The sequence below is a fragment of the Urocitellus parryii genome, chromosome X (assembly GCF_045843805.1).
Source record: "Urocitellus parryii isolate mUroPar1 chromosome X, mUroPar1.hap1, whole genome shotgun sequence".
NCBI lineage: Eukaryota > Metazoa > Chordata > Mammalia > Rodentia > Sciuridae > Urocitellus > Urocitellus parryii.
This window is the reverse complement of record NC_135547.1, coordinates 66,980,411-66,990,660: the sequence shown is the minus strand read 5'-3', so window position 1 is coordinate 66,990,660 and position 10,250 is coordinate 66,980,411. Positions and strand designations below refer to the sequence as shown.

Here is a 10,250-nt window from a genome sequence, read left to right as displayed (position 1 = left end):
GGAAGGAGGACTAAGCTTGGGAGGATTTAGATTCCAGTTTAATCTGCATTTCTTTTCATTTTGTCTATTTGAAGAAAAAATATATATGTATATATAAAATTACACACACACACCCACACACACGCTCTCTCGAGCGTGCAGGATCAAATTGTTTTTCGGATTTGGGATATTTTCAATTTTCCCTTCCTAGACTATCATCAGCTCCCTCCCTATTTCCCTCACCTCGCTAACCCAGCTCAGGTTGAAACTTTGAGGTGCACAGTTACTTCGTGCCCTTCAGGGATGGCTCTGAGCTCTCGGGCGCACGCCTTCTCCGTGGAAGCCTTGGTGGGGAGATCTGGCAAAAGAAAATCTCAAGACCCAAGACAGGAGCCACAGCCAGAGCTGCAGGAGAAAGAGGGCGGAGAGGAAGAGGAGGAGAGAAGAAGCAGCGCTGCTGCTAAGAAGAGTGAGCAGCCGGGTGAGTACCCCTATGCAACCCCATTTCACTGAGACCGCCCCCCCACCCCGTGCTCCTTGGACCAGTGTCCCTCAGCCTAGTTAGCCGCGCTGTGGGAGAGCCGCTAAACATAACCAAGGATGTCCTGGTCAGCCCTACAGCCCTGCTGTGAGCCATTGAACTCCTTGTCCAGCTGACCACAGACAAAGTTTTAGACTCCGTGATTCCCTTTTCCTTTTCAGGGAAGGGGAGGGTCCCATAGACTTGTGGAAAAGTGAGACTCGCAAACCTCTTACCAAACCCTAAGAGCCAGAGGTTGTTCCTGGCAGTAGAAAGCTCTGTGCGCTCCGAAATCCTGAGGGGATCCAGCCTCAGATATGAACTTTTCCTGGAGGGTGATGAACTTCGAATCTAAAGGGCTGCGTCTTTTGCGGGATGCAGCCTGGATCTCTCTCTTAATTGTGGAACTCCAAAAGTTGTTGTGTGGAGTCGAGATCCGCTACTAGTATTCCTGGGGAAGGAACTGGGGCTGCCTTTTCCAAGATTGGCGCCTAAGAGAAGGGCATACACAACCCTCAAAGTTCTCTCAATCCCTGGGTGTCTCTGTGATCAGCAGAAAAACGACTCAAGACAGAATCTTTAACAACTGCCTTCTCGGGCTGTGGAGGTGATGTTGGTGGAGGCAGGGGCAGCCGTGGCGTTGTTGGCAGTAGCGGCGGCAGCAGGGAAGGAAAGGGCAATGGCAACAGTCCTCAAAGTCTGGAAGAAAAGGATATTATTCAAGTGGAACTTCAAGGATCTGAGCTGTGGAAGAGATTCCATGACATCGGGACTGAGATGATCATTACCAAGGCCGGCAGGTTAGGCTTTGACCAAGCTTTTCATAATATTCATTCAGAGTAGGACTTCAATGTAACCCTCTCCTTATGTGTGGAGGCTCTAATTTTGTGATCTGGTGCTCTTTCCTCTCCCCCTTCCTTGGCATACATTAGAAAGCAGCCACAGGCTCTTCAATCTATTGGGCTAAGACAAACCTTGCCCAACATAAATGACTCGGTTTTCCTTTCCCCTACATGAGGCAGGTGCCAGATATCAAACCCATGTCTCAGGCTGTGGTCAAACCTCTGAATTTAAGCCTCACAGACCAGTGGAAAATATTCCATTTAATAAGCCCCCAAGGTTACCACCCTTGGTCCAAGCCATTGTGAGGTAGATCTTTCCTATGGGCACATTTTGGTGTGGGGCAGCCCCTTATAGCAGCTGGCTGATTTTTTTTATGAGTCTATTAAATTTTACCTTTTCCCAAATCTGCCATGCAGAACTTACTGCTGAAAACTCAGGGGAGGAACAGAACTTTTTCTTCTTTTTCTTTCATAGATTTTTATTATGGTGTGTGTGGGGGGAGTCATGGATAAAGACTTATGGTAAGGATATTCTGCTCTACTCAGAAATCCTAGACTTGTTAAATCAACCATATAACCAACAATCTTTTCTCGTGTAGCAAATGCCATTCCCTGAAACTGTCATGAAATGGCAAGGGTATCATGAGTCCTTTCACTTTTCAGTGACATGCATATTTGTTCATGACTTCCCCCTTTCCAAAATATTTGAAAGTAACTAGGTTAATGTCTTTCTTATTTCTCACAGGCGGATGTTCCCTTCTGTTCGGGTCAAGGTGAAAGGGCTGGACCCAGGGAAGCAGTATTATGTTGCCATAGATGTGGTACCAGTGGATTCCAAACGCTATAGGTAACTGGCCCATATGAGGATACCTCAGGCTCAGCCTGGGGGCAGGGATTCAGATCTTCAGATCTAAACCTCACAACATTATTTGAAAAACCTTAACATATAGGGAGAGAGAATGGACCTTCCTTTGATCTCAGGAGTAGAATTTCCCTTACTTAAATGGGAATTCAGAGTAACTGAATATCAGGGTTTTTTCTTCTCCCTTCTTTTGAAATGCAGGCAAGCCAATTGTTAATGTCCCCCAGGCCTCTATCCTACCCACTGTTCTGGCCTCAGGTACACAAACTGTGAAGGGCATGGGCTCTGTTGTCCAAAAAGGAAGTAGTTTGAAGGAATTTGGAAGCCCTTTTGGCTCTAGGTGGGCCCAGGCTTCTGAGGACATGCTGGACTTTGGCAAAAGGCACCCAGAATTATAACCTGATTTTCTCCAAGGCTAGATGAGGGTCATCACACCTAGGTACATCTTCATTCCCTTCTTTAGCCCTTTTCTTGAAAGGGTGGCCACATTCCAGAGGGCAAGAGAAAACTTTTTATCCTCTTTTCTTTAAGTATTCCTCTAAGAGCATGCTACAAATGGTCAAACTATTCTAAAGTCAATAGGATCTTCTAAGCTAGCAGCCCAGATGCACTGGCCTATGGCTTTGACTCATGGACCCTAGCGGGGTTGGGGAGGGAACTGGGAGAGAGCAGCTGATACTGGGCTGTGAGTGTTCCACCTGGAGGTGGGTGCAGAACCCTGCCCTCCAAGGAGAACAACTGCCAGGAACCCAGTGCTATTCTTGAGAGCAAGGAGAAAGTGAAACTCTCATATGCTGGAACTGTGGCTTGGTAACAGCAGAACAAACTGCTTGCTTTTTGCATTGCAATTGGTCTGGGAATACAGAGCATTATTGAGAGTTTGTGATTAAAAACTGGGTGAAAATCTGCCCCCAGAGGCTGCTCAGGGTGGGGTTCCTAAGGGTTTCCTGGTGTGAAGCCTTATTGTCAAAGGGGGTTCCACTAAGACTAGTAACAGTGGGCTACACAGACACCCTGCTTAATCCCCACTTCTTTCTGATACTTATAGCCCTAAGCTTGTGGAGTTTGCTCCCCTCCCTGCACCCCCAGGCATTTCTGCATGGTAAAACTCATTTGATCAATTTCTGTTGTGTTTTCTGTGAGGAAACATAAACTAGACTGGTAAATCCCATGACATTTTACTCCCCCTGGCATTCCATCACATTTTAATAACATATGTTTATTTACTGTTTGTTTTCTGCCCTTTAACACTTTTTGGAAATCAGTGTTGATCTTCTGTTATTTGCCTATGGAGTCAGCAGATTAGCCTTTGGCCAGGCCCTTAGGACCAGAATTCATCAGCTTGCCTCCATTCAATTGGCTTTAGCAGGCTAAGCTTAATGCCAATATTCTGCGCCTTTTCAGATATGTGTATCACAGCTCTCAGTGGATGGTAGCTGGGAATACTGACCATTCGTGCATCACTCCCAGATTCTATGTCCACCCGGACTCCCCCTGCTCAGGAGAGACCTGGATGCGGCAAATCATCAGCTTTGATCGGGTGAAACTCACAAATAATGAGATGGACGACAAAGGCCATGTAAGTGAACACAATCCTACCTGCTAAAGAAGGTGGTGCCAATGCTTCCACCCATGGGTGGAGCTGTCTATAAGCTCTGGACCTGTGACTTAAAGAGCCAAACTAGAGTTCAGGAAACTTTTGTTTGAAAACCGAAAGTGCTGGCCTTTGGGAATAGTGAGAGCAGGTAGTTTGAAGACCAAAAGAGAGTTATTTAAGCCAGAATTGCCTGGTCTGAAAGAGCAAGAGGAAAGGGGCTGTTAGACAGTTGGCCACAGGAGCACTCACTGTTGGTGCTTGCCTTCCCTGTAGTCAACAGAGTTGCTAGATGAGTACTTTCCATGTGATGTGGTGGGAGGATGCAAGCAGGGGAACTGGAATGCAGACTGGAAATCTCACCTACAATCTGCTCCCATAGACAGTCCCTGCCTGTTTTCAGGTCCTATGGATCTTAAGTCTTCATCTTTTCTGCCTAGCTGGCTCTATGCCAGCCACAAAAGGAGAGGAGCAAGATCCAGAATGAGAGAGAGGGGAGGGGGAGGGAGGGAGAGAGAACTATCCAGAATTATAAGGTGGTAAGTGTCAGATGTTTGCCCATCATATTCAGGCCATCAGTTACTGTACAGGGAACCTGTATCAGGTGATCAAATCCCTATGACTATATTTCTACCACATATAGTCAGCCACATTTGGAAACAGGGGCCCCAATCTGGAAAAGGAATAACAGTTGTCTGGTGTCTATAAGGTGGTTTACTCTGGAAACTCTTCAGGCAAGAGGTTATCTATAGGGGACCAAATGGCATAACAAATCTTTGTGTGTGGTTACCTGACTCTCCCAGTTTAACCTTACCTCTTTCTTTGTGTGTGACCACATTGGGGGTGGTCCTTAGAGGACAACTATGTTGTGAAGGGAAGCCAGTTTTTCTGGCAGCATTTGACCATTTCTCCCCCAGATAATTCTGCAGTCCATGCATAAATACAAGCCCCGCGTGCATGTGATGGAGCAAGACAGCAGAGTTGACCTGTCCCGGATTCAGTCCCTGCCAGCTGAAGGGGTTAAAACGTTCTCCTTTAAAGAAACTGAATTCACCACAGTGACAGCTTACCAAAATCAGCAGGTAAAGCTGGCCAGGTCCCAGGCAAGTGGGAGTGGCCTCACAGGGACTTTGGGATAGAGGCAAGCTGCACTCTATAAATTGCTTTAAAAAATTTTTAAAAATCATGGTTTTACTGTTTTGTCAGTAAGTCAAATTGATAATACATTCTGTGATTCTTACATTAGAAAGGAGAAAAGAGAAAAGGGGTGGCAGAAGATGAAGGCATAATCATTCAAAATTTGACTTAGCTATATGCTTACATTTACTTACAGTGATATAGGTTACAGTCTTGTACGGTTATTATAACCATTATAAGCAATGGCGAGAGAACTGAGGTTACTGAGAGCACTGACTTTCTCTTTCTCTTTCTTTGGAATCCATAGATTACGAAACTCAAAATAGACAGAAATCCTTTTGCTAAAGGTTTTAGAGATCCAGGAAGAAACAGGTAAGTAACAATCACACCTTATATTTATGTAGCCCTTTTCACAACTATAAAAGATAAGGAAACTGTGGCTCAGAGAATCAGAAGCTGTATGTTTTGTGACTAGTGGGTAGGAGGAAATTAACCAGATATTTTGTCTCAAAAACTTTGCTTATTCCTACTTTCTTTTTTATCCACTTATAAGCTATTTATTATTCTAGAACTCTGGGTTTGATTGAATATTATTCAAACGTCTACCTATAAAAGAAAAAAATTCAGAAAATTGCCTATAAAAGATGTAAATAGTTTGTATAAATTAGTATTTTCTAGAACTGCATTCTGAGGTCGCTAAAAGTTGAATCTCTTTTTTAGGGGTGTATTGGATGGACTTTTAGAGACCTATTCATGGAGACCTTCTCTTACTCTGGATTTTAAAAACTTTGGTGCAGACACACAAAGTAAGAAAACTCATAATATTTAGTTTTACTTTTACATGTTAATGAAATAACAACAGCCAGAGCCCTTGTACCAAATGTTACACTGGGAATAAGTATATGCCAGAAAATGTTTGTTTATAAGCATACGTGTTTATGTTTAATGTGGTGAGGAAGAAAGATGAAAAAAGGGAAGACAACTGGCATGAAGACAGCTGTTTTCTTGAGTTATTTTATACCCTTATCACCAGAGCTCACCTGGATTCTTCAGCATCTCACTGTCTCATATTTAGGATCTGCCTATGGTCCATTTGTGGCCTGATTTGTAACTATAGTAATGAATATTTTTATATTTTATGGGAACTTTTCAGTGCATGTTAAAGTGATTTCTTTTGAACTACATCATCACTTAGCTCTAATTTTACTTTTTTTAAACAGGAAAAATAAATGTTGAAAATAATACTAAGTCATCCCAAATGGTATATTTATTTTTTAAAAAAAACTTTGGTGCAGGCACACAAAGTAATTGGATAGACTTTAGATTTTTTACAGATTTTTTTTTTTTTAGTTCTCAATGGACCTTTAACTTATTTATTTATATGTGGTGCTAAGAATCGAACCCAGTGCCTCACACATGCTAGGCAAGCACTTTGCCACTGAGCTACAACCCCAGCCCCAATATATTTATTTTTATGTGAGTAAAAGTATATTTTGCCTTATTTTCAAGCTTTTAAAAAAGTTAATGAAGAATGTATGCAGGATAATAACAATGTACTGAAGGTTTTAACAGAAAATAAATTGTATAATAAACATGGTACAAAAGATGGGAAGTGAAAAATGCAAGCTACTATAACATTTTATCCTTGAAGTGATAAACTATAATTCAAAGATGAATAATATAAATATAAAACAAACAAACTGTTACAAAAGTCATACAAAAGTAGGATAATGGCTGAATCTGTATGGTAAATTTTGCCTATTTTATTAATTTTTAATCTTTGAAAAGTTTTTAACTGATACATGAAAACAAAATTTGTATTTTTAGGAGGCACCAAACAATATTTTGATACATATATACATTTCATAATATTTAAGTCAATTTAAACATTTATGTCTGTAAATATTTATCATTTCAACATGGTGATAATATACAAAATATTTTCCTCTAGCTTTCTGAAATGCTTAGTACATTATTGCTATTTGTCATCAAACTGTGTAATAGCACAACAGAACTTCTTGGTCTTACCTAATTATAACTACCTTCCAGATAGTACATTTCTTGACTAAATAACTATAATGTTTGAAAAATGCAGGTTTTCTGGTAAAATAATGTATGCCTTCCTTTACAATGATATTTAATAATAAATGAAGAATTTTTAATTGCAAGCAACATGGAATTTCCCCATTACCTTTACTCCATTGAAGCTGCTTATCTTTAAATATTAATTCAAAGTTAGACTTATGGAGCAAATTAACAACCTCATACTTAAGTTGCATTTTCCAGGACAGGATGCCATAAAAATTAATTAAAATATGAACAAATCAAGTTTAATCAATTGTTGAATCATTTCATTGGCTTGACTATACAAATGTGGATTATGAAGATGCATAGATAAAATATAAAATATTTTTACATTATCAATTTAACTGATAATATCTAGGCAACAAGTTTTTAAAATATCTAAGTCAACACATTGTGAAATAATGAAGAAGAAAGTTTAACATGATCATTCATTTGTAATTTAAGAGATAGAGGCTTCTTAATCATTCATTTCAGGTACCCAAAAGGTACTCAAATTGCAAAGATAAAGAATATCACCCAGGGACATTTTATTTTATTTTATTGATTTTAAAAAAATTAATGACAACAGAATGCATTACAATTCTTATTACACATATACAGCACAATTTTTTATGTCTCTGGTTGTATATAAAGTATATTGACACCAATTTGTGTCTTCATACATGTACTTTGGATAATGATGTCTATCACATTCCATCATACTTGCTAACCCCATGCCCCCTCCCTTTCCCTCCCACCTCTCTGCCTTAGATGAACCCAGGGACATTTTATCACTGGGCCTCATCTGCAGTTTTTGTTTGTTTGTTTGTTTTTAGAGACAGGGTCTCCCCAAGTTGCTTAGGGCCTTATTAAGTTGCTGAGACTGGCTCTAAACTTGCCATTCTTCTGTCACAGCCTGATAAGTTTTAATATTTTATTTAAAATATATTTTCCAACCTGTTGATGAAAGATTAGACTATATCTACATATACAATATAGTTAAAAAACAACAGCAACATAAAAATAACTTCCTTAAGTCTAGTGAATATCTAACTGTTCAGCTGAATTAAAATAAGATTTAGAGTCTAGATCATCCTGGACCTTTTAATTTTTCCTAAATTTAGTATATGCTAGGCAACCATAAATTTAGTATATGCTGGACATCATTTATCTGAATTCTTTCATTCTCATGTTGATGTTTCTTAACTGGAAAAATTATCTTTAACCCCTGGTATAGTGAGCAATAGAAGCATTATCATCCATGATTTTCATGAGAAAAAAATACTAATGGTTTTACATATGTTGCTTTTACTTATGAAAGATTTTTTTCATATGAATTTATATTTATCAGACTGAAGATGCCCATAGAATCCCAAAGAACCAACTTGTTCAATTTACTTAACAAATTTTTAGTACATTTTTTAAATGTGAAAAATAAAAATCCAGGTTTTGTTCATATTATTGACTCTGAATTATATATTTGGCTGTATTTGTAATTCATTAGATAAATATTGTTAAAGTGTCTTGTACAGTCCTTGAGAATAGTGAATGTTCAGTACACAATACACAATAGTAGTGTTAAAAGCAATAGTGGTGGGCTGGGATTCTGGCTCAGTAGTAGAGGGCTTACCTAGAATAGGTGAGGCACTGGGTTCAATCCTCAGCACCACATTAAAAAATAAATTAATTAATTAAATAGAGGCTAAATTCTTAAAAAAAAATGTAATAGTGGTGGTAATAGTAGAGACACTACATTCAACTTCAGTGGAGGAATGAGCATAACCTTTCCCAAAGAAGCTCAAAGAACTATAAACTTGCAGGAAAACTGATCTAAGAATGAAGCATGAATGGTGATGTATTTGATAAGTAATTTAGCAAGAACATGAAGTTCTTTGTTCATTGACTGAATTGTCTTTCACAGGTGGAAGCAGTGGCTCTTCTCCAGTGACCTCTAGTGGAGGGGCTCCCTCCCCTTTGAGCTCCTTACTTTCTCCACCTTGCTCTCCACCTACATTTCACTTACCTACAAGCTCCCTTGGAATGACCTGTCCAGAGGCATACCTACACAGTATCAACCTGCCCCTTTGCTATAAGATTTGCCCAACTAATTTTTGGCGACAGCAACCTCTTGTCTTACCTGCTTCTGAAAGGCTAGCAAGCAGCAACAGATCTCAATCTTTAGCCCCACTCATGATGGAAGTGCCCATGTTATCTTCTCTGGGGGTCACCAATTCAAAAGGTGGTTCCTCTGAAGACTTCAATGGGCAGTGTCTACGTGCACCTCATTCTGCCAATCAAATGTTATATGGATTGCAGGCATCTGGAAATATGTTCCCACCAACCCCCATCACTCAAGAGGTACTCAGTTGCTCTTTCCGCCCTTCCTATGGCTTTTATAGGTATAACTTCTCTATGCCATCTAGACTGGTAAACGCTGCCAACCACCTCAAAGCAAGTGACAACAGTCAAGTCTCTTTCAGAGAAGGCAAATGTAATCATGCTCATTGGTATCCAACAATCAACCATTGCCTTTAATGGAACAATCACATTTTTAATACAATTTCCATGTAAGCACACATTTTCTTTATTTGTAACCAAAGAAAGGTCAACATCTGTTATGTTTTCAAAAACTTCATTACCAGACAACTTTGCTTTGTTATACATTTAAAGTGCCTTATCAAATCTTTATAAGACAATGTTTATGCAAATGTGACCTATAATAAACTCTGATTATAGAAGCCTTGGGCCTCAAAATAAGGTTCTCAGTAAATATTATTTGATAAAATATCCCATCAGTGAAAATTGTTGTCAGATGGTGTGGTCTCCAATTATACAATAGCCAGCTTACCATGCCATCTGCCATTTGCATATTGATAATGACCAATAGAAGATGGATGGAATTACTGTGAAAGTGTGAAACAGTTATCTGTGAAGATCGGCTGCATTGTATTTATCTAGCTAGTTATTATAGAAGAAATTTTAATTGTTTGCTTTATTTTGCTCTATACCTTTATACTATGCTGTTGAAGAAAATACTAATCTCAATTTTGAAGTGCAAATAAGGACACAAACTTTCAAGTGTAACTTTTATTAATCTTTGTAGCTAAGCAACTATTTAATTCTGAAGGAACACAAGGATCAAATGAAAAGTAAAATATTCTAAATAAATTTGATCTTTTATTTCCTTTTAGTTTTGGATCATTTATATATGAAGTTTATTTAGTTAATCCATTAAAAACCTGGTATTTTATA

General features: G+C 39.1%; 1 protein-coding gene across 3 annotated transcripts; it reads left to right on the top strand.

Moving 5' to 3' along the window:
• The first annotated feature begins 282 nt into the window (after positions 1–282).
• On the top strand, positions 283–9,533 carry Tbx22 (T-box transcription factor 22). 3 transcript variants are annotated; one of them, XM_026379888.1, is made up of 9 exons: positions 283–460; positions 1,056–1,097; positions 1,170–1,299; positions 2,087–2,188; positions 3,608–3,782; positions 4,715–4,879; positions 5,242–5,306; positions 5,655–5,740; positions 8,920–9,533. In XM_026379888.1, exons 1-9 carry the CDS (start codon positions 283–285, stop codon positions 9,531–9,533), a joined length of 1,557 nt encoding a protein of 518 aa, XP_026235673.1. The 3 variants fall into 3 exon arrangements, with proteins under 3 accessions (XP_026235673.1, XP_026235671.1, XP_026235670.1); XM_026379886.1 differs by having other exon boundaries at positions 1,056–1,111; positions 1,175–1,299; XM_026379885.1 differs by having other exon boundaries at positions 1,053–1,111; positions 1,175–1,299.
• Positions 9,534–10,250: the final 717 nt, after the last annotated feature.

Bases quoted from the DNA above. Each gene is read 5' to 3' on its own strand.
- Tbx22 (XM_026379885.1), top strand. From the start codon at position 283: ATGGCTCTGAGCTCTCGGGCGCACGCCTTCTCCGTGGAAGCCTTGGTG. The intron at 461-1,052 runs GTGAGTACCCCT...CTCTGTGATCAG, and splicing joins TAAGAAGAGTGAGCAGCCGG to CAGAAAAACGACTCAAGACA. The intron at 2,189-3,607 runs GTAACTGGCCCA...GCGCCTTTTCAG, and splicing joins GTGGATTCCAAACGCTATAG to ATATGTGTATCACAGCTCTC.